The sequence below is a fragment of the Nematostella vectensis genome, chromosome 5, assembly GCF_932526225.1.
Source record: "Nematostella vectensis chromosome 5, jaNemVect1.1, whole genome shotgun sequence".
In the NCBI taxonomy this organism is placed as follows: Eukaryota; Metazoa; Cnidaria; class Anthozoa; order Actiniaria; family Edwardsiidae; genus Nematostella; species Nematostella vectensis.
This window is the reverse complement of record NC_064038.1, coordinates 1263860-1288805: the sequence shown is the minus strand read 5'-3', so window position 1 is coordinate 1288805 and position 24946 is coordinate 1263860. Positions and strand designations below refer to the sequence as shown.

At 38.7% G+C, this 24946-nt stretch overlaps 3 protein-coding genes across 5 annotated transcripts; 2 read left to right on the top strand and 1 right to left on the bottom strand.

The window, feature by feature from the left end:
- The first annotated feature begins 498 nt into the window (after positions 1-498).
- On the top strand, positions 499-10675 carry LOC5502631 (neurogenic locus Notch protein). Of its 3 annotated transcripts, XM_048728170.1 has the most exons (10): positions 499-572; positions 648-721; positions 1436-1552; positions 1903-2031; positions 2140-2253; positions 5001-5117; positions 8082-8204; positions 8403-8603; positions 9751-9997; positions 10256-10675. In XM_048728170.1, exons 2-10 carry the CDS (start codon positions 661-663, stop codon positions 10344-10346), a joined length of 1200 nt encoding a protein of 399 aa, XP_048584127.1. In that variant the 5' UTR covers positions 499-572; positions 648-660; the 3' UTR covers positions 10347-10675. The 3 variants fall into 3 exon arrangements, with proteins under 3 accessions (XP_048584127.1, XP_048584125.1, XP_048584126.1); XM_048728168.1 differs by having other exon boundaries at positions 9751-10675; XM_048728169.1 differs by lacking the exon at positions 499-572 and having other exon boundaries at positions 579-721; positions 9751-10675.
- A 6200-nt stretch (positions 10676-16875) lies between these two features.
- On the top strand, positions 16876-23488 carry LOC5502622 (TNF receptor-associated factor 4). Its single transcript, XM_048728174.1, has 4 exons — positions 16876-16996; positions 17206-17367; positions 17903-17977; positions 22284-23488. The coding sequence occupies exons 1-4, from the start codon at positions 16952-16954 to the stop codon at positions 22923-22925; spliced, it is 924 nt and encodes a 307-aa protein (XP_048584131.1). The 5' UTR covers positions 16876-16951; the 3' UTR covers positions 22926-23488.
- Positions 19079-21113, bottom strand: LOC125563182. The gene is made up of 2 exons (XM_048728173.1): positions 20634-21113; positions 19079-20338 (listed from the first exon to the last, which is right to left on the bottom strand). Exon 2 carries the CDS (start codon positions 20328-20330, stop codon positions 19164-19166), a length of 1167 nt encoding a protein of 388 aa, XP_048584130.1. The 5' UTR covers positions 20331-20338; positions 20634-21113; the 3' UTR covers positions 19079-19163.
- Positions 23489-24946: the final 1458 nt, after the last annotated feature.

Sequence of the window (24946 nt, the reverse complement as noted above, 5' to 3'; positions counted from 1 at the left end):
TCTCTTGTGCCTTTCCATAGCAAATAAAAAAGGGGAAAAGTGCTTAATTTCTTAACTAATAATAAGTTATTGTTATTCAATGATATTCAGACAAGTGTCGATTTTGGTGTTCAATTCACTGACGCTATCAAAATGGAAATAGAAAGGTGTCGTTGTGTCTCAATTTAAAGAAGTTCGAGTGAATGAAAAAAAGTCTTAAATAAGTTTACTTTTAACTTTTTTATCGCTTGTTTTCTTCGAATGCTTGCAACAGTGTTTTTATTTTAACGAAAAAGTCTAGAAAAAGTCTTTCACTAGAACGGTCCACCCTTAGTATGAAAATTCAATTTTCTTATAAAAGGTAGGAAAAAAAGTATTTGATAATTATTTATTAGCATCAGTTGCCTGACAACTTTCGAGGCACCACATACAATGCACCAATACTTCATCATGCACTAATAGCTTATTTGACTTTCTGATATCCAATCACCGTATGCCATTCATGATAGATAGCTTTGAGGTATTTAATGGAATTTTAACGGCGCGCGTCCCTTAGGAAGTTTTATTCCACAGAAAATAGGCCATCGGCCAAGGTTGGCTTTTGCCACCTTTCTCTTTCAAACGTAGTGGTCTGTCACGTTTGTAAAGTAGTTCTTTTCCTTTTATAGGTTGTTCCCAGAAATGACCGCACTTTTTACGACGTTCGTCTTGTCACTGGCTCTTGGTTTGGTTTCAGTTCAAGGTAATATTTTATCACTCTTTTATTACTTTCGTCCTTGATACCTAGGTTATCTTTAAAAACTATTCTGTTTCGTGAAAAATTTGTGTACAAGAGGTGTAAGATGTCGCGCGTGCTATGGTTGGTATTTATGCTGCTCATTTAGCAGAAATCGTAATGAACGAGATTGAAGACGATTCGTAAATAAATAAGTCGAGTTCAATACCTTTTTCTATTTGCTTTCGCTCACTAAACGCGAATACTCCTTTTTGAGCGGAATCAAAGGCTCGTTTCGAGCTACATTTGACTGTTTTTATCTCGCAAGAGGACACATTTCAGAGAAAACGCCTGCGTACAGGCTAACTACAAGGCGTTGCGCTATAGCGTAAGCGCAGAATTCGCTAGTGAATGTCAAGCCAGTTGATGCCGTCCATCGACCCAAAGAATTTTTTCTTTAGTTCCCAATTCTCCATGTTATACATACTTACTTATCTCTCCAGGACCCGTGTTATACATGCTAACTTATCTCTCCAGGACCCGTGTTATACATGCTAACTTATCTCTCCAGGACCCATGTTATACATGCTAACTTATCTCTCCAGGACCCATGTTATACATGCTAACTTATCTCTCCAGGACCCGTGTTATACATGCTAACTTATCTCTCCAGGACCCGTGTTATACATGCTAACTTATCTCTCCAGGACCCGTGTTATACATACCTATTTTTCTTTCCAGGACAAGACCCATGTGCCTCAAATCCGTGTTTCGTGGGCACATGTGTCGCTACAGGTGACATATACGAATACTTGTGTTATTGCCCGCCTGGATACTCCGGAAATCGCTGTCGATTTCGTAAGTGTCGAATCCTCACTGCACGCTAGTCAAGCAAACTTTTGTAAGGGAAACTTGACCGCCTAAAACAGTTTGGAATTATCAAAATAGCTTTCTTAAATCACCCGATGTAGAAGCTTTCTAACACTTTTTATTTTGCCATCGGGCACTAGACGATAATACTAAATAAGATACATTTTCTACCCTCCCTCCCCCCCCCCAAAAAAAAATAACATTATAACAACAACATATCAACATCAACAATTGCTGAGGACGAAAATACACAGGACACCCCTCCCCTCCTGGAAAAAAGGCAATCCTGGCTGGTTGTACATCTTTTTCCTCCTCACACAAACGAGTTCTCTTTGTAGAAATCGATTACTGTCAACCAAACCCATGCAGAAACAATGCCACTTGCCAAGAATATACCGGGATCGGTTGCTATGGCTACTACTGCGAATGCCCCCGAGACTTCACAGGGAAACTATGCGAGTCAGCAGGTATAGCCAGCTTGCACAAATTGTACTGAAACTATGCGAGTCAGTAGGTTTAGCTTCTGAATCAGTAATAATATTGAAACTTATTAAGAAAACTCAACCTGGTTTCAGTGTATAATCCGTGCTCCAGTGACCCCTGTGTGAGAGGAACATGTGAAGTTACACCACTTTGGGAGTTTCGCTGCATATGCCCCCCCGGCTGGACGGGGAAGCGCTGTGAATTCAGTAAGTGTTTTCCTGTTTTCTGGGAGAGTTTCGCTGCATATGCCCTCTCGGCTGGAAGTAGTTTTTCTTGAGTTAACCTTGATGCATATTTTTCAAAAACGATTTTCTTGTTTTCACGGGGTTAAAAGTAGTTCCCTGCGCATTCCATAGTAGAATAAACTATCTATCTATCTATCTATCCAGACCATAGTGGAAGTGTGAAGTCCCTCTCCACGAATCGCTACTCAAATTGGGCCCAAATTTCGGAATTTTACGAATCACAATTAGGTTTCCATGTCCTGAAACCGTTTGGCCATATGTTGTGAACCAATCAAAATACACCTAATCTCTTACTCCTATTACCTCTATTATCTCTATTATCTCTATTATCTCTATCATCTCTATTATCTCTATTACCTCTATTACCTCTATTACCTCTATTATCTCTATCATCTCTATTATCTCTATTATCTCTATCATCTCTATTATCTTTATTATCTCTATCATCTCTATTATTTCTATTACCTCTATTATCTCTATTATCTCTATTATCTCTATCATCTCTATTATCTCTATTATCTCTATTATCTCTATTATCTCTATTATCTCTATTATCTCTATTACCTCTATTATCTCTATTATCTCTATCATCTCTATTATCTCTATTATCTCTATTATTTCTATTATTTCTATTATTTCTATTTTCTCTATTATCTCTATTATCTCTATCATCTCTATTATCTCTATTATCTCTATCATCTCTATTATCTTTATTATCTCTATCATCTCTATTATTTCTATTACCTCTATTATCTCTATCATCTCTATTATCTCTATTATCTCTATTATCTCTATTATCTCTATTATCTCTATTATCTCTATTATCTCTATTATCTCTATTATCTCTATTACCTCTATTATCTCTATCATCTCTATTATCTCTATTACCTCTATTACCTCTATTATCTCTATCATCTCTATTATCTCTATTACCTCTATCATCTCTATTATCTCTATTATCTCTATAATCTCTATTACCTCTATTACCTCTATTATCTCTATTATCTCTATCATCTCTATTATCTCTATTACCTCTATCATCTCTATTATCTCTATTATCTCTATCATCTCTATTACCTCTATTACCTCTATTATCTCTATTATCTCTATCATCTCTATTATCTTTATTATCTCTATCATCTCTATTATTTCTATTACCTCTATTATCTCTATTATCTCTATCATCTCTATTATCTCTATTATCTCTATTATCTCTATTATCTCTATTATCTTTATTATCTCTATTATCTCTATCATCTCTATCATATCTATCATCTCTATCATCTCTATTATCTCTATTATCTCTAATATCTCTATTATCTCTATTATCTCTATTATCTCTATTATTTCTATTATTTCTATTTTCTCTATTATCTCTATTATCTCTATCATCTCTATTATCTCTATTATCTCTATTATCTCTATTTTCTCTATCATCTGTATTATCTCTATTATCTCTATTATCTCTATTATCTCTATCATCTCTATTATCTCTATCATCTCTATCATCTCTATCATCTCTATTATCTCTATTATCTTTATTATCTCTATCATCTCTATCATCTCTATTATCTCTATTATCTCTATTATCTCTATTATCTCTATTATCTCTATTATCTCTATTATCTCTATTATCTCTATTATCTCTATCATCTCTATTATCTCTATTACCTCTATTACCTCTATTATCTCTATCATCTCTATTATCTCTATTACCTCTATCATCTCTATTATCTCTATTATCTCTATAATCTCTATTACCTCTATTACCTCTATTATCTCTATTATCTCTATCATCTCTATTATCTCTATTACCTCTATCATCTCTATTATCTCTATTATCTCTATCATCTCTATTATCTCTATTACCTCTATTATCTCTATTATCTCTATCATCTCTATTATCTTTATTATCTCTATCATCTCTATTATTTCTATTACCTCTATTATCTCTATTATCTCTATCATCTCTATTATCTCTATTATCTCTATTATCTCTATTATCTTTATTATCTCTATTATCTCTATCATCTCTATCATATCTATCATCTCTATCATCTCTATTATCTCTATTATCTCTATTATCTCTAATATCTCTATTATCTCTATTATCTCTATTATCTCTATTATTTCTATTATTTCTATTTTCTCTATTATCTCTATTATCTCTATCATCTCTATTATCTCTATTATCTCTATTATCTCTATTATCTCTATTATCTCTATTATCTCTATTATCTCTAATATCTCTATTATCTCTATTATCTCTATCATCTCTATAATCTCTATTATCTCTATTATCTCTATTATCTCTATCATCTCTATTATCTCTATCATCTCTATTATCTCTATTATCTCTATCTATTATCTACGTGTCTATGCCAGGGTTTCCATTGAATTGTTATTCTGGTAAACATAGCTTTTTTAGAAATCTCACGTGAAGAAATCGTCGAATATGAGTCCCCACAAAAACATTTCTGTTGACATGGCTTTAACCGTGAAACGATCAATGTGATTTAGGGATATCGCGATGGTCTTAATAGAGACATGCAAACCGATGGTATTTGGGTCCAACTTTAGAAGCCGTTTGTGGGGACTGGTACTAAGGACTGCGAGAGACTGAGTTCAAACAGAAGCATCAGGGTTGCAAAGAGTGGAAAAGAACTGGGAAAATATCATGCAGTAAAATATAATTTTTGCCTCCACAGAAACAGGGTGCTTTCCTGGTCTGTGCATGAACGGCGGCACATGCGCAGAAGGCATGGCAGATCACGTGTGGTACTGTCTTTGTTCCGCTAATTACACAGGCGATCAATGTGAAACAGGTTTGTAACACGGCATGGCAGATCACGTGTGGTACTGCCTTTGTTCCGCTAATTACACAGGCGATCAATGTGAAACAGGTTTGTAACACGGCATGGCGTGTGGTACCTTTGTTCCATGAACTTCATGGGCCAAAATTGCGAAAATGGTGTGTTTTGCTTATTTCTTTATAACCTCCTCCGCAGGCGTCTTTATGGCTTTTTTCACCTTTCTACTCGTGCTTAGTCTTCTTGTGCGTTTTCGCCTCAACACAGCCAACACTCAGCCACTCGTAGATTTTAGTAAGAGATGCCTGCGGAGGTGGCTTATTCATTTGTATGTACCTAGCAACGAACAGGTTGTCATTCATTTGTATTTACCTAGCAACGAGCAAGTTGTCATACATTTGTATGTACCTAGCAACGAGCAAGTTGTCATACATTTGAATGTAACTAGCAACTAGCAAGTTGTCATACATTTGTTTGTACCTAGCAACGAACAGGTTGTCATTAATTTGTATGTACCTAACAACGAGCAAGTTGTCATATATTTTAATGTACGTAGCAACGAACAGGTTGTCATTCATTTGTATGTACATAGCAACGAGCAAGTTGTCATTCATTTGTATGTACCTAGCAACGAGCAAGTTGTCATATATTTTAATGTACCTAGCAACGAACAGGTTGTCATTCATTTGTATGTACCTAGCAACGAGCAGGTTGTCATACATTTGTATGTACCTAGCAACGAGCAAGTTGCCATACATTTGTATGTACCTAGCAACGAGCAAGTTGTCATACATTTGTATGTACCTAGCAACGAGCAGGTTGTCATACATTTATATGTACCTAGCAACAAGCAGGTTGTAATTCATTTTTATAAATCCTTAAATCGAATTCGTATGAAATTGTGTAAACATTTAAAAATATTTCAGTATGATTGAATAATACAAATGAATTGCGTTCTTAAATTGTGTTTTAAAATAATAACAGCGTTCTCGTGCAGAGAGGACACACACACTGGGTCTAGAGGCACATAGAAAATAATACATGGAAAGTGCGCGCGTACGGTTTTTATTCACGAGTTGTGCAGTATCAAAAAACGAACGAGTGAGCGCAGCGAACGAACGAATTTTTTTTTTATACAAAACAAAGAGTGAATAAAACACTACAAAGCACTTTCCATGCTGTATTTCGTTTATTATATATATACTTAGAAACTTAATATATAGGTTTAGGCATTGCCTAAAAGCGGAGCTCCAAACGACCACATCTTTGCTAATTTCGCTTAATAATAAATATTATTAATATTAAATATTATTATATTTCTGTTTTTGACGACGTCAACGATTTCACAGATCACGCGACCAACTTGTTATACTTCCTTCCCCTCACATCTACATGACACTTAACAAGTTTAGTTGCCATACGATGTTTCGGCGTCAGGGTAGTTTTAATTTATTGACGTCATCGATGACGTCACGTGACCATCACATTGCACTCCCCTTGAAACATACATCACACCTACCGAGTTTTGTTGTCACACGATGTTTCTTTAATGAAATATATATATTTTTTTATCTTGATGACGTCAGCATATTTTTTATTCTAGTGACGTCATTGATGACGTCGCAATCACGTGACCATATTGGTGCACACCCCATAACACCTTCATGACACAAACCAAGATTGTTTGTTATATGATGTTTCGTTCATGAGATATGGATATTTTTTGTTCTTAATGAAATCGTAATAATTTTGCTTTTAGTCGTCCTCGATGAGGTCACAAATCACGTGACCATATTTTTGCACACACCTTGACACAAACATGACAGCTGCCAAAATTGGTTGTGAAACAATGTTTCTTTCAAGAGGTATATATGTTTTTGCTTTTAATTACGTTTTTTGCTTTGAGTGAGGTCATTGATGACGTCACACAACATGTGACCATATTGTTGCATCTCCCTTGACACCTACCGAGCTTGCTTGCCATACAATGTTTCCTTCGTGAAATAGAAATATTTTTTATTTTGATGATGTCAGCATATTTTTGCTTCTAGTTACGTCATCGATGACGTCACAAATCACGTGACCACATATTTGCACCTCCCTTGACACATATATGACACCTGCCAAGTTTGGTTGTCATACAATGCTTTTAAGGGACGGACGTACGGACGGACATCGCGTCACGAAAACTCGAGTCGATGGGTTACCAATATTTGTTACCATATTTGTTTTATATACCACTTTTTTTGCGCCGCGTGGGAGCTCCGCTATAATGATCTGATAACATAACATTTTATTAGACTTGGCTGCAGAGACTCCGAGGTTTGTGCTGTTCGACGGTTCAGTTGAAGACAGACAGAAACTTACATTGAAATGAATCTGTCTCGCTAATATATACACTTTTAAATCTCTAAAATCTCGACATCCTATGAAATAAATTACTAAATGGCAAATATTGTACGATTTTTATGCACTCATTGATGCGTTGGGCTTGAAGCCATTCAAGTGCAGTAAAAAAAATTTCGTTCGTCCAATCAGAACCGCGAACAACTTTTCTTCACGGTGAAAAAACATTGTTCGCGCCTCTGGTTTGCTGAGACCAGTGAACAAACGAAAATTTATTGAATATGTTTTCAGTGAGTATTTCTTAGAATGTATATAATAAAAACGAATCTTTTGCATGTACCTTACTTAAATCTTTGCCCAAAGTTGATAGTCTGAATATGAATTTTGCTTATTCGGATTGCGTGTTCGCATTGTTTCTGCATCCCCTTCTATGAAGCCCTTGTATTTGCTTCATAGTCCTATTGAGATTGAGGTTTGAAGTTTGTGTTTACTTTTCGTACTGGTTTTTGTGCAATTGCTCGTTCTTCACATCATTTTTGTTTTCAACACATGATCAGGTTTTGATAAACCTCATGCCACTCTGTTGCATGTCAAACACTTATCAATCTCTGCTTCCATAATGTTTTACTTCAGCTGTAAGTGATTGCTCGAGTAATCCTTGCTTGAATGGAGGGAGATGCTGCAATGAGAATGGCGGATACTCTTGTCAGTGTCTGGCTGGATTCACAGGGAAACGTTGTGAAAATGCCACCAAAGGTAGCTTTACAAACTTAAACAAACTTCAAATTTATTTCCTGTAAGAATGGAAGGATAAGGATTGTCGTGTTAAATTTTTTTTATGTTGTTATAGGTCTATATTTTTTTTTATTTGTTTATCTTTTTATTTTATTCTGTTGATTTGATGTCCTATGATAGTGATTTGCACTCATTTAATGTGGATTTGTGTATGGACAGATCGCGTGGTTCGCTTCTACATTATCCGGCGTAGCTTAGTGTGGTTCCCATACGGTTGCACGTTGACACTGGCGTACACTGGACTCATGCTCGAGACGGCCTCTGGGGAGGAGTATGCCGTGGAATTCCTCGCAAACAGCAGAACGGCCCTTCTGTACCCCGCTATTTACACTGTGAAACCCCGCATGGCGCATTACCCAGGTAAGGCTAGTATTAAACAGCACGTGAGGCTAGTGATAAACATCAGGTAAGGCTAGTGATAAACACCAGGTAAGGCTAGTGATAAACACCAGATAAGGATAGTGATAAACACCAGGTAAGGCTAGTGATAAACACCAGGTAAGGATAGTATTTAACACCAGGTAAGGCTAGTATTAAACACCAGGTAAGGCTAGTATTTAACACCAGGTAAGGATAGTGATAAACACCAGGTAAGGCTAGTGATAAACACCAGGTAAGGCTAGTATTAAACACCAGGTAAGGCTAGTATTTAACACCAGGTAAGGCTAGTATTTAACACCAGGTAAAGCTAGTGATAAACACCAGGTAAGGCTAGTATTAAATACCAGGTAAGGCTAGTATTAAACACCAGGTAAGGTTAGTATTTAACACAAGGTAAGGCTAGTGATAAATACCAGGTAAGGCTAGTATTAAACACCAGGTAAGACTAGTGATAAACACCAGGTTAGGCTAGTGATAAACACCAGGTAAGGCTATTAGAATAAAGGCAGAATCACAAAAATAAAGTGCCATAGCAGGTGTTGGGACACCCCCACATGCTACGGCACAGAAATAGTAGAGTAAAAAAAGCAAACAACAACAAAAACAATAGTAAACAAGGAGAAGGTCGACGATGATGACAGCAATAAATAATTATCAGCACTTTATTGAGTCCTTCTGACAAAATAAAAACAAAATTAATATCTAAAACATGAAATCTAATGACTTTGTAAGATGTAACTTTACGACCAAAAATGTTTATTCAATGTTGAAGATAAAAATATTCTATGTTAGATTCGGGGGGAGAAATGGCTAAAAGCGAATCCCTGATCCCCCCTCCCCTTATCTACCCCCGTTAGTGACGCACACGAAAATTTGCCAAGATGCCACATTTTTGTACAATTAGTAGACCTCCTTCTTCCCACCCCCGCTTTGCCCTAACACAGACACAATAATAAAGTCGTCGGAAAGACGGACAGAAACTAACCATCAGGATTTCAGGTTTTGGAATGAGTAGAATGCTAAAAATAAAAGGTAAGTGCAGCGCAGTGCACTTAAATATGGAAATTCTCTTGTCATCTGGCGTCCACTTCTAAACTCCATGGTGCAATGCTGTTGCTAATTGCAGCTGGCGCATCATACATCGACATGGCAGATCAAAACGGTACAATGCGAGAATGGACGAAGCCAGACAATGCGACCACAATGCCAGATGACATCAACGTCACTCCAGAACAAGTCCGCGAACAGATGCAGAAGGTTATGAATGACAAGTACGCTTTCCTGCTTTACAACTGTCGTGCGCCACAAGAGATGATGAAGCTAGCGTGGGGGCTGGAGGTAGCGAAGAAGAGAAGGGCAGTGCGTGACAAAAGGAGTGTAGTGCATGACAAGAGGAGTGTAGTGCGTGACAAAGGGGGTATAGTGCGTGACAAAGGAAGTGTAGTGCATGACAAGAGGAGTGTAGTGCGTGACAAAGGGAGTGTAATGCGTGACAAAGGGAGTGTAGTGCATGACAAAGGGAGTGTAGTGCGTGACAAAGGGAGTGTAGTGCATGACAAAAGGAGTGTAGTGCGTGTGCGTGACACCGGGAGTGTAGTGCGTGACGAAGGGAGAGTAGTGCGTGACAAAAGGAGTGTAGTGCGTGACAAAAGGAGTGTAGCTGTGAAGAGAAGTAAGCAGCCACTTTGGATGAGACGCCATCAGTTTTTCAGGAAAGTATAAGTGTCATAGCTTGATATTGGTGTAGCAAGGGAAGGCAGTATCTAAAGGCAGTACTTATCAAAAACATAGTTGAAGCTAAGTGGATTATGAAGCTAATCTAGGTGAAACGTCTTTTATCTTAATAATTGTTTAAAAGTCATAAAGTTTAGCAATATTGCCCATATGCATGTTGCCTACCCATGTAAAGACTGGCATATAAAAGGACGGAGGGGGCGGGGTCGAAGTGATGGGGATGCTCGCATCTACAAGGACTCGATTATCAAGTTGTTGGTTAAAAGCGAGTATAAATACAATGGCAATAAAAGCATAATAAATGACAGTAAATAGTACATGGGATATTTCAAGATTGCTTATCAATTCAAAAAGCTCTATGAAATACCACATTCCTCATCAATCATTATTGACTATTGTACACTATTATGCGTGTTCAACCTTCCTTCCCCCCCTCACCCTATTTTACACCCGCAACTACCCCCCCCCCAACCACACCTACATACACACACATTTCCTCTGCCCACCCCATGTGCCATGGTACGAATGCCCGCTTAACACAACTTTCAAAGATTTCCTAAATAACAGAAAATGCCCGCTTAACACAACTTTCAAAGATTTCCTAAATAACAGAAAATGCCCGCTTAACACAACTTTCAAAGATTTCCTAAACAACAGAAAATACTTTTAGGTCTTAAATAAAGGAAAGGTAGCACTCAAATAGTTGAACTATTAAAAGCTGGACTAGTTAGGGTTGGGGATTGACTGCTTACCAATTCTTTAAGAAGCGGATGGTCGTGCTAAATAGCTTTTGGTCTCCCTGTGTTATTTTATGGAGATGTGCGGTTGTGAGCATGCATCTTGGATCTATAGGATGACCGGAACACACCATTAAAACAGGCAGCTCATTTTTAGAACAACACAGGCGGCCCGAACGTTAGTCCGCTATAAATAAAATCAGGGAGTGGTAGTAGGGGGGGGGGGGGGGGACTCCCAAATATCACAGATGCTCGTCCTATCACTTAGGGTATAGAACTGGCCCCAAGTGCTATCCCTAGAAAATCCGCTATTCTTTGTTTATCTACTAACTTCCACCAGCTATACTAGTGCAGAAGGCACAACAGAGCTAGGGCTCCACAATCAAGTGCCCCGTGTGTGTATTGTTAGTAAGCCCTGTCACTGAGGGTGGTCACTGCCAGAGGGTTTATTGCGTCCTCGGTGGTTCTTTTGCGTCACTTCGGTTCAGGTTAGTGTAATGCAGCTTGAAGAGACGGGACCTCCGGTTTAGTGTCCTTATCCGAAAAGACTGGAAACACGGGAGAATAATTTCAACTCACTTGTGACACAAATTTGAATCAAGGCATGAACCCGGAAAAATCCCCAGTCAAAGCCAGGATTCGAACCTGGCCCACAGCGGCGAGAGGCCGACGCGCTAACACACTAGGCCACCCGTCTTTATAGATATAAAGTGAAACATCAAGCTTCGACAAGCGTTGTGGATTTTCCTTTTCATTTTTTTATACCTAACATGATGGACAGCACCTTTTAGCTTGCCAAGACAAAGGCGTGCTTCGAAACAACTAAAAATTCGTTAGCCTAGCTTCTATTGGCTGAGCGGCTTATCGGTTAATGGTTGACAACATAGGGCTGTCAGAAGACGCCTGGGGACGAGGATTGAATTGTCAGAGAATTGTGTCGTGTCGCGTGACACATCAAGCTACATACTCCTCTTTTGATCGTGTATTTTTATAACGGGTAAAGCACAGACTCTTCGGCTTAATTAATTCTACGAGCAATTCATAAACGAGACTCTTCGACCTTGGCAGGCAATTCAAACAACGGCTTAATTCTACGAGCAAATCATAAACGGGGTTTTAGCCCTACAGTGTAGTTGGACCGTACGGTAGCGTGACCGGGTCACTTGCGTGACATTCCTAAGAAATACAAAACGAAAGAAATCTGTACAGGACCCGAAATGATCCCAGGACCCGAAACGATCCCCAAAAGTACCCCAACTTATCCCGGGACCCGAGACGATCCCCAAGAGTCTCCGAAATGAACCCCAAGGAATTACAGTAATGGACAACTAAGGGAATGTGTAAGGATTGGCTTTCAGTTTTGAAAACATATAAAACATTTAGAATGAATGAATGAATGAATGAATAATTTAAAAGGAATCACGTCAAGGGTGGCCCTCTAATCTCCCGAAACGCACACTAAACCACAAGTCAACTGATCGGTTTTAACCGGAAGTATTAAAATACTAGTATTAAAATACTTCCGGTTTTATTGTCGGTAACAATACAGCATCCATCAGTCAATTAAAACGGGCATTGTTCAAGCGATGCTAAATAGAAATGTCAACCAAATGGCTTGACAGTTTACAGAAAGAACCACATCTATCTGATCTTGCGCAAATTATATCCAACCTCCGAAAATCGGTAAACTCTCCATAAGTCAAAAACATTATTGCAAAACCAACCTCGGTATATAGGTAAACCTTCAATTTCGCAATTATGTCAAAAACATAATTGCAAAAACCAACCTCGGTATATAGGTGAACCTTCTATTTTGCAGATATGTCAAAAACATAATTGCAAAAATCTATCTCTGCAGGGCGAACTCTCTAGTTCGCAGTTACGTCAAAAACATAATTGCAAAACCCAACCTCGGCATATAATTAGGTAAACCTTCCATTTTGCAGTTATGTCAAAAACATAATTGCAAAACCCAACCTCGGTATAAGGTAAACCTTCAATTCCGCAATTTTGTCAAAAACATAATTGCAAAAACCAACCTCGGCTTAAGTTTAAACTTCCATTTCGCAGATATGTCAAAAACATAATTGCACAAATCTATCTCTGCATATAGGGCGAACTCTCAATTTCGAAGTTACGTCAAAAACATAATTGCAAAAACCAACCTCGGCATATAGGTTAACCTTCTATTTCGCAGTTATGTCAAAAACATAATTGCAAAAACCAACCTCGGTATATAGTAAACATTCAATTCAGCAATTTTGTCAAAAACATAATTGCGAAAACCAACCTCGGCTTAAGTTTAAACTTCCATTTCGCAGTTATGTCAAAAACATAATTGCAAAAATCTATCTCCGCATTATAGGGCGAACTCTCAATTTCGCAGTTATGTCAAAAACATAATTGCAAAAACCAACCTCGGCATATAGGTTAACCTTCTATTTCGCAGTTATGTCAAAAACATAATTGCAAAAACCAACCTCGGATTAAGTTTAAACTTCTTTTTCGCAGTTATATGTCAAAAACCAAATTGCACAAATCTATCTCTGCATTATAGGGCGAACTCTCAATTTCGCAGTTATGTCAAAAACGTAATTGCAAAAACAAACCTCGGCATATAGGTAAACCTTCTATTTCGCATTTATGCCAAAAACATAATTGCAAAAACCAACCTCGGTAAATAGGTAAACCTTCTATTTCGCAGTTATGTCAAAAACATAATTGCAAAACCAAACCTCGGTATATAAGTGTTTTCGATATTTTGCAATATTTTTTCCCTGAGAAAGATAATTGCAAAATGCCATGATCCTCTATAGAAGAAGTTAACTGCGAAATTTGCAAATGTGTGTTATCCCGCCAAGCCGGCTGCCTAAAATGTGTCGGTAAAAATTCGCTCGTGTGAACAAGGATTTCGTGGTGAAATACATGTTTGGTTGTCAAATGAATATTAAATTTTAGGAGTGATGTTTACTGGAAGTGAGATTTATAGTGTCAAAGTCATAAGTCGGAACGACCGCAAAATGTTAAGAGTGTGATGGAAGGTCAAAAATTTGGTTGATCTGAGCAAAGCTGTGCTATGTTTATGCTGTATTCCTTTCAGTAGCAATTTAAAGTTGTGTATTTGTTTTGGACTCTGTTTATGGGTTTAACGCCGAGCAATGTAATAAATAGAAGTATTGTGTTGGAATTTAATATTTTTAAGTCACGTTGTTTAGAAATCGAGTCGTTGTTAACCCTTTATTATGCTTCAAGAATTGCAAGTATTTCTTCTACTTTCCCTTTGTCCATTACCGAAATTCCTTGTGGTTGATTTCGGGGACTCCTCGGTATCGTTTCGGGTCCGAGGATCAGTTGGGGTACTTTTGGGGATCATTTTGGGTCCTGGGATCGTTTCGGGTCCTTGGATCATTTCGGGTCCTGTACAATTCTGCTTGCCAAGCGACTTTAGCGTTCTTCTAGCAGCGACAAGGCGGAAATGGCGAGTTGTGGCTCAAATACAGGTGAAGGATTTAATCCTGAGCAATTCGAAACTCCTCCAAGCCAGGAATTGATGTGTGGTATATGTCTCATGGTGGTTAACGAGCCCTTCTTGACTTATTGTGGGCTTTCTTACTGCAATTTCTGCTTTAATAAATGGCGCAATGGGTAAGTGAGCTATTAATTGTCAAATAACTTGCGATTCTAAACGTTGATTATCTACTGGCCTCAATGAAACTTCTGCCTTTTTATCGATTGGGGGATCTGTGCTATGTTCAACTGTAATGAAAATGTAGGAAAGATAGGTATTACCCAGAAAGCCCGGCGTAGACGGTAATCGTGAACTAGATCACACTACTTGTTGGTAAAAGACAATCTAACGATAGAAGTTTTAATAAGAGAAAACGAGAGTATAACCTATTTTGTCTATGTCAGAAGTTTGTTTTCAAAGGCAGAAGGCATAAAGAGGAGCTTTTCGAGAGGGAATACCGTTTAATACTCTAAATTTACTTTTATACGGAGAGGGTTGAGCAAATTACCCAGTGAGGGCGGGGGGGGGGACACAATACAGAGGACAACAATACCTTCCTCTCCCCCCACCCTGTTATCACTTCTTCAATTCTCCGAATTACATTGTCAGAAAGTAAATGCCGTGAGGTTTATCACTGCGTGCGAGTTTAGGATGCTCAAGTACTCATCAACTGTAGTTATAAAACTTTCGTCAAGAATATTAATCAAACTGTGCTATGGTATCAATGTAAATGTTAAATTATTGTTTAGTAAGATAAGAACCACTATGCACTTGGGAAGTTGATTACTGCCGTCGGTCAAACTCTTTATTCAACTCTTAAGGGTTGTTAAGCTTAGTATTCTGAAAAATCTGGTGAGTTATTGATATTTGCATAGTTTTCACCAGAACGGCGAGAGAACAAAAGTCATTTAAGCGAATTATTCAACCACTTTATTTGTTAATCCCCGTGCAAACCGCCCCAGCATTTCTGGTGAGATGCTGGCTTGACGTTGGCCCAGCAATGTTGGCGCAGTTTGAACATCGTGTTGGGAGGTGCTGGCAAAATTTTGATTGGATTCAAACTTAATAGGCCAACACTTTGCCAGCATCTCCTTTGTCTCGTGGTCATTCGAGCATATCACAGCTTTGCTGGCGCAGTTTTTACACAAACCCAGAAATGCTTGGCTCATTCGCATCGTTTTCATAGAAAAAAAGTAGCTCGCGTACGAATAATGCTGTCATTTCAAAAAGAATAAACGTTAGCGCATCTATTATCAAGGAAAACATCGCCAATTTTTGGTCGTGAAAACAATATATGACTGAAATGTATCATGCAGAACACAATCCCACGTGCTACCACAGGTAGCCCAGGCAATAGTTTTGAAGCTTGTTCGTAGCTTGGAATTTGCGGTCCTTTTTAGAGGTAAAACGAGTCGATTGAAGTAGAGCGTTTTTGTGAAATGTTGCCCATGATATTGTCTAAAAACTTAGAACATTTTGTTGTCAAATGTATGTCTAATAACGATTTTGGGGTGGCTTTCTTCGCGAAATAAACAGCTTCACTCACCTTACTTTCCTAGCTACTTCAATCGACTCGTTTTACCTCTAAGAAGAACAGCTACGAACAAGTTTCAAAACCATTGCCTGGGCTACCTGTGTGTGAACAAGTTTCAAAACCATTGCCTGGGCTACCTGTGGTGCTTCTTTCTAATTATCAGATTTAATTCATTGTTTTTATCGTCCTCTTATCACTCATAGTCGTAAAAATGACGACCACTACAACATCAGGGGACAAACAGACCCGAATTCAATCCAGCGGAATCTTGTGTTGCCTTTTGAAAACACAAATAAAATTATTGAGTTTTGGGTTGCCTTTGGTCCCGTCACGCATCAAACGCAAGTCAAGTGTGAACTTATTACCAACATGCTGGGCTGGCCATGTGATGAGGCAGTTTGCACTGCACACCGGCTTGGGCTAGCAATGCCGGCAGGTGCTGGCGCATTTTGCACAGGGCTTTTTGTCCACCTTGCAATGACTATATTTGGCCGGTAATCTGACCCATTTTGATTATTTCAGCAAAGACGTGGTCACGTGCCCGTTGGACTATAAACAGTTGGAAACAAACGTTAGTGGACTCATGGTTTGTGTATCATCATCATCATCATTATCATTATTAGCATTATTATTTTTATTATTATAATTATCTTTTTTTTTTCTTATTCATACATGTGTGATCTATGTTTTACTCCTGTTGCCTAACAATTGATTATCTCCCAGATTATTTATTGACCATTATCTTTAAATATTCTAGCAATTTATAGCTGATAAAAAGACTGAAAGATTGGTGCTCTCACTGTGTGTGAAATACATGAATGGCCCGTGTTCGTGGAAGGGCGAACTGAGAGATAAAAAGGTTAGCATCATGGTCGTGTCGGAGGCAAATCACCCTCCCTATCTTGTACAGCATACTGGCATCATGGTCGTGTCAAAGGCGAATCACCCTCCCTAAGGCGTATAGGTAGTCGCTAAATATGTTAGAAAATTAACATTCAGCTACAAGAACTTTTGCCGATTCCTAATAAAAAACTTTTTTCATAAACTTGTATTGTGTTTATGATGTAGAAGCACCTGACGAAATGCGACCATGAGGTGATCAAGTGTGTGTTTGACGGATGCGACACGAGACTCGCCAGAAACTGGATGGAGAAGCACGAAGAGACCTGTGAATGGAAAATAGTCACGTGCGAATTCTGCGATGTGCCTTACCCCAAGAGAGAGGAGGAGGTACAGTACAGTAGCGGATCTACGGGGGTGGAGTGGGGGTTCAACACCCCTTACCCCCTTGGGCTGCCAAGTGAAGGGTAATGTACAATAGGAATACAGTGAAAAAAATCGAGTCAAAAGGCGAAAGAGAACGCAATAATTTTACATTTACGATGCAGTAACTGGCCCAGTATCCTGCCAATCGTACAATTTGATAACCTGCTAAAAATCTAAGAAACGTTTAAGAGTACCGTGGGAATTCCTCTGAGCTGAGCCTTTCACAAATATTGATCAATATGATAGAGCTGGGGTAAGGGAGTTTCCTACAAAAAACATCTTTGCAGACGAGACTACAAGGCTAACTCTATATTTCCGCCAGGGGCTACAAATAACTAAAACTAGCTTCGTAACACTAGTTATCCACCCATTTCCCAGCCTGGCACGGACTTGCCTAAAAGCCAAAAAGGCAATGCCTTTAAAAATTTGAATGACGTTCAAAATTTAGAATGCGGCAGGCGAGCAGGACAGCAGTAACTACTGCTTTAACATTTTGCAGACGGTGAAGCACCGGGGTGATTGTCCACTTGCCATTCTTCCGTGCAAATTCAGCGATATCGGCTGCACGTTTGAGTTAGGCCCCCTTATGAGGGGTTGGGATGTAGAGATGGGCACAGCAAGAATAATGATGTACCTTTCTTTTATATAAACAACTATTTTCCGGATGGAATGTATATTATCGACTTTGCGCCCATAGCAAACTTATACGGTTTTAGTCAATCGAAATGATTTTCTTAATAATCAATACTTTTGACTTATAATCACACAATCTTAGTCTTTAAACAATCACATTTGATCTAACCGTATAGCCCCTATCCTAACCCGAACTAACTCACTCATTCTTAGTAAACGGGTACCAATGGCCCAAAAAAAAGTTGGAAAATAAAACTTGTTACACTAGTTTGATAAGCAATCAACATTTTGGAGAATTATTTGTCATTCAAGCTCCCAAAACGACCCATCAATATCTTTAAAGGCAAAAAAGCTACACAAATTTATATATGCCTCGGTAATCAAGCTGAAAAGGAGACTTTTCCATGTCCATTTCTCAAAAACACACAAATACAAGACCGTTTAACCAGTAAAATACGCCTTTTTTTATTATTTTTGTGGCAGTAGATGAATTTTGTTGAATATAAACATCATAGAACACCGTAGACTCGTCTTTATATTGTCACAAATTTTGTTTGATTTAAGAGTTGAATCTATGTTTTCAAAATTATTAAATTGTTCTTCCTTTAAGTTTTTCTCAATACAAAATTAGAACGTCTTGAAATATACAACTACATTCAATTACTACCATCAATATCAAAATATTAAACGCAATAAAGTTGATTCTGATTTGATAAAGCAATTAAACAATATATGCTGATTGGAAATGGTAACGTAAATGACATGTAAAGTAACGTATATGACCTTCTCAGTAGGATACACGATGCAACTCTTAACTTGTAAAATTTTGGTCAAAGTTTCGCCTTTTAGTTATCATTAAAGGTTCTGAACAATAACTTGGTCATATTCATAATTTCTTAAACTTTTGCTACTAGTAACGTAAATGACAGTTTTCACATCCAAACAAAAAGAATCGTTTAAATGCTTTCAAGCGCTTAACTGTAAATATATATATATATGAAAATACTTGGTTCTACTTACAGGTGATTTTAATTTGATATTTGGTGCTTCGATTTGAACCATCGTTTTTCTAAAACCTCTATAAAAAACGGTAACGTAAATGACACTAAGGTAGGCGGAAGCGTGCCTCAACGAGCTCCAGTTTCCGTTTTACTACTTCGGGTGGGCGGCTCGATGACACATAAGATCATGTCCCTCTTGATCCAAATAACATCTTCGCGGGCAGGCCATGTGAAGCTGAAAGATTGAAGGGTAGTGCCACTACGTGACATAAAAGTCACGAGAGCTTCGCCGTCCTCCTGGTCGATCTGCTGTACTTTGCCAACATACCAGTCCCCTTCGTAAGCGGCAGCGACAAAGTCGTCAACCTTTAGAGCGAGCTCATTGCGTAGACTCAACGCACTGGGTGGAGTGAGCATGGCGGCTTTCCATGCACAATGGGTATCCTTTGGGCTGGAAAGGCAGTCGGGACAGTAACACGAGGTGACACGAGTGAGAACGGTGTGTCTGTCCACTGCGCATATGGCATGCATTGACATTGTGCCAGGGACAGTCTGTGTGCCATTGTACTTGTCCAGCCTTGCTGATGCCATTTTGAAGTCATCTGTTGAGTAGTAAATGTAGGTCACACTACTTTGATATTCGGTGGCCCAAACAAAGAAGCTGTGTGCATCGTCAATAACGACTTTGCCTGACCGCACCGCCTCGTCAGCCATCCGCTTGGCAGCTCCCCCGACACCATCACAGGGACCTTTTCCGTGCCCCGCTTCAAAATAGTTCCATCTTGCTGGGACTCCGAACTCTTCCTTGTGGTTCGCGACTATGGCGAAGATTGTCTTGTTTCTGTATTGTGATGTGGGACTATCTGTCCAATAGTGTACAAAGGCCAGTTCAGGGACAAGATCCTTCAGCTCTTGATTCAGTCTCCCCAAGATGGCATACACGGCAGCTGCATTATGCGAGACCTCTTCCGAAACAAAGGCAAAGCTCTTGTGCTCGAGGTCGTCTTTGCCTTCTGCCTTGTAATATACCACTACTGGATGTAGGGAGACCATAGTGGGGCCATTCCAGTGAGCACTTTGCACTTCCTCGCAAGACTGGCAGTTGTAATTCTCGGCAAAGTCCATTTGAATTACAACATGCCCAGCTTGGAGGTTGCTTTTCAAACTCCGGTGTTTGGATGCTGGTGTGTAGTATTTTTGCACTCGGATTGACTCATTTTGTTGCCAATTTGAATCTTTCCCTTTTTTTCGTTCTCTGTAGGCGCGTTGAATCTCTGCTCTTGATTTTCCCATTTTGAATGCTTCGAATAAAACAATGACCATAAAATGACCACAAAATTACAGAAAACTCATTCTGAAAGCTTTTTTAATTCTAAATAGTGGTCATTTGATCCTTTTTTAAGTAGCCCACCAATTGTTAACTAGCGTGCCTCATCCATAATACTTTGTCAATTACGTTACTTTCAATGTCATTTACGTTACCACTGGCAAAAGCATGTGCTGAGCCTCACTATTCTAGATATTAGCTAATGCGTATGCATTAGTGCCTTTATCAGTCATTTAGCTTCACACAATACCATAGGCGTGGTATCTTACCTTAATTCTGCTTTTCGAGAAGTGAAAACCAAATTGAGTTTAAAAGTGAAGATAGAGTTGATACTTCTACCGCGAAGGTCATCGAAGGAAAGACTTGTATTACAGCTTGTTGGGCTTTAACTAAAACGTTAGATATCTTGGCAATTTAATCCTATACAAATTATCCTTATCTCGCTAGTGTGTGTGCACGTGCGCCCCATTAGACGATAGTACGTAAATTCTATTGTCATTTACGTTACGGTAACGTAATGTGACACTAGCATTTGTCAAGCTACTGTCTCTTCACGTTTCAACCAAATTAGATTATTATTTTTCTTTAAGATATTACTAAGGTCGCTCTGCAATGTGACACTGCTAACAAGACCTCCTAAGGTCTTAAAGCTTGGCAGTTGTGACCTAGATTGAGTAACGTAAGTGACAGTGCAGTAAGATTATTGCCAATTACCTGGCATAAAGTGATGATTTCTTGAACACTTTGATTTTTATGAACAGTTCTTAATATTGGTTCGGGTCTTTGAGCCTTAAAGTTGTTATAAATATGTTTCAGGGCTTCTGTACGGATATACAAGAAATTATATTTCGATTTTTTGTGCCTGGTAACGTAAATGACTCAAATCCACGTGACACTTGGATCACGGTCCAGTGTGTTGAGCAAACCAACAACGACAACCGTAACTTTAATTTAGGTGAGTCCTGAAACATGTATCTCCAAATTGTGACACAATTTAGGCAGCAACTACAGGCATAACATCTCAAGTTTTCGGTTTAAACTTTGTTTTTTATTCTTGTGACATATGGTTTTCGTATAGCGTTACATGTTCAGAGGTCAATATTTTGTAATATGTCGAACTTTTTACACAGAAAACTTCAAACAAAATCTCCCATAGACTCAAACTCTTCGCAAAATCACACATCTCTCAAGAAATTGCGCCTAAATACAAAATGTAGAGCTTTATATGCGTGTGACATCAATGGTACCCGTTAACTAAGAATGAGTGAACTAGAAAAAAACCGGCCTAATTATTATAGAAGTAATATATAGTTAAGAGAATGCACGAAATGTTTTCGAGGGTTTATTATTTTATATTTAACAGATGAACGAGTAGTTTGGGCTTGAGTTCTCGGGGTTTTATTATAAAAGAAATATTTAGTTTTAACTAAGCCTGTAAACGGATTCACGACATATCGGTGTTTGAGTTATCAAAAGTTATTATAAAAGAAATTCTAGTCAACAGGATCCATGAGTTGTTTCGGGTCTGTTATATCGAGGTTTTATTATTAAAGAAATATTTAATTAACGATGCACGAGTTGTTGGGAGCTTGAGTATTCTTAGGTTTAAAAATATTTTATTGAGTTATCGGCTGGGATTTAAGTTATCGAAGGTTTATTATAAAAATATTTTATTGAGTTATCGGCTGGGATTTAAGTTATCGAAGGTTTATTATAAAAATATTTTATTGAGTTATCGGCTGGGATTTAAGTTATCGAAGGTTTATTATAAAAAAATATTTTATTGAGTTATCGGCTGGGATTTAAGTTATCGAAGGTTTACTAAAAAAGAAATAGTATGTTAACAGGATGCACGAATAGTTGGGGGATTGAATAAGTACACCCTCACCATTCTGATTTGTCTGATAAAATATTTCCAGGGTCGTCAGCATGCACACGTGGCTCATTGTGAGAACGCCCTCCAGGCCCACCTCGATATGGCTTGCGGCACGATCCGTGACAACAACAAGGAGATTCGTAAGAACAATAAGGAGATCCGTGACAACAATAAAGAAATAGAAACTCTCCACAAAGAACTCAATACTGCTAACCAGACAATACGTGAGTTGAAGGGGCAAATGGCAAAACTTGTTGGAACGTTCGTTTGGAGGATTTGCGACTACAAAGATCTGTACGAAGAAATATATAGCCCTTCATTCTACACCTCGAAATACGGGTACAAGGTGCAGCTTAAGGCATATCTTGACAGGAATCCTTTCACCGGGGGAACGCATCTGTCGCTATACGCATGCATCATGGTGGGCGAGTACGATGCTTTACTGGAGTGGCCTTTCAGACGCAAGATCACACTTTACGTCATCGATCAAAGCGATCAGCGGAAACATGAGACTCTTTTGATAAACCCTGATAAAGTGCTGTCAGATCGCAAAAGATGTTTCCACGGACCCATTATGGGTAATAACGTTGGCTATGGTCTCACTCGCTCTTTATCCCTCGAGGAGCTGACATCGGGCGGGTTCATCGCGGATGGCGTGATGTTCATCAAGGCGGTGGTCGAGTGATACCACGTGACAGAGGGTGAACACGAATTTGAGACTGCCACCATATCATATTTGAATAGTAAAATATCCGCCATAACTCTAAGGTATTTGCCCAGGCTTAAAAGGTGTCTTATTATATTTTAAAAGTTACGATAAAGTTGTGGTTATTTCTACAAAATATTTATAATCTATAAGATCTGCTGCATCAGAATTGTTATGATTGACACCTTGAGGTGTTAAGCTCATACTTTTTTGTTTCGTTTTTAAAGGCGATTGAAGGCAATACATACTCGAAACCTTTGTTCAAATTGCTGAAACATCTTCATAAAGTTAACTGAGAAACTAAAATTATCCTTTTTCCGAGCCTATAGCCTATTGGCCGATATGTAACATTGTAAAAATCTAAACATTGCGTTATTTGATTTGCATTATGAACCGTGTAAGTGAAAAAGAAACAAAACTACAAAAAGTCAAAAATAAGTTCATCACACCGTGAAGCGTGAGGGCCGATGTTCGCTTCATGCTTAATTATGCTAATTACGGTATTGTAACACATTTTGATACATTGTGAATAATAACATGAATAAAAAAACAGGTACCTTGTTGGTACATTTGTGTTCGCTGTTTAGGTACCCTGTTGGTACATTTGTGTTCGCTGTTTAGGTACCCTGTTGATACATTTGTGTTCGGTGTTGAGGTACCCTGTTGGTACATTTGTGTTCGCTGTTTAGGTACCCTGTTGGTACATTTGTGTTCGGTGTTGAGGTACCCTGTTGGTACATTTGTGTTCGGTGTTGAGGTACCCTGTTGGTACATTTGTGTTCGGTGTTGAGGTACCCTGTTGGTGCATTTGTGTTCGCTGTTTAGGTACCCTGTTGGTACATTTGTGTTCGGTGTTGAGGTACCTTGTTGGTACATTTGTGTTCGCTGTTTAGGTACCCTGTTGGTACATTTGTGTTCGGTGTTGAGGTACCCTGTTGGTACATTTGTGTTCGCTGTTTAGGTACCCTGTTGGTTCATTTGTGTTCGCTGTTTAGGTACCCTGTTGGTACATTTGTGTTGAGGTACCCTGTTGGTACATTTGTGTTCGCTGTTTAGGTACCCTGTTGGTTCATTTGTGTTCGGTGCTTAGGTACCCTGTTGGTACATTTGTGTTTGGTGTTGAGATACCCTGTTGGTACATTTGTGTTCGGTGTTGAGGTACCCTGTTGGTACATTTGTGTTCGGTGTTGAGGTACCTTGTTGGTACATTTGTGTTCGCTGTTTAGGTACCCTGTTGGTACATTTGTGTTCGGTGTTGAGGTACCCTGTTGGTAGATTTGTGTTCGCTGTTTAGGTACCCTGTTGGTTCATTTGTGTTCGCTGTTTAGGTACCCTGTTGGTACATTTGTGTTTGGTGTTGAGGTACCCTGTTGGTACATTTGTGTTCGCTGTTTAGGTACCCTGTTGGTTCATTTGTGTTCGCTGTTTAGGTACCCTGTTGGTACATTTGTGTTGAGGTACCCTGTTGGTACATTTGTGTTCGCTGTTTAGGTACCCTGTTGGTTCATTTGTGTTCGGTGCTTAGGTACCCTGTTGGTACATTTGTGTTTGGTGTTGAGATACCCTGTTGGTACATTTGTGTTCGGTGTTGAGGTACCCTGTTGGTACATTTGTGTTCGGTGTTGAGGTACCTTGTTGGTACATTTGTGTTCGCTGTTTAGGTACCCTGTTGGTACATTTGTGTTCGGTGTTGAGGTACCCTGTTGGTACATTTGTGTTCGCTGTTTAGGTACCCTGTTGGTTCATTTGTGTTCGCTGTTTAGGTACCCTGTTGGTACATTTGTGTTTGGTGTTGAGGTACCCTGTTGGTACATTTGTGTTCGCTGTTTAGGTACCCTGTTGGTTCATTTGTGTTCGGTGCTTAGGTACCCTGTCGTTACATTTGTGTTCGGTGTTGAGGTACCCTGTTGGTACATTTATGTTCGGTGTTGAGGTACCCTGTTGGTACATTTGCGTTTGGTGTTAAAGTTACCTGTTGGTACATTTGTGTTCGGTGTTAA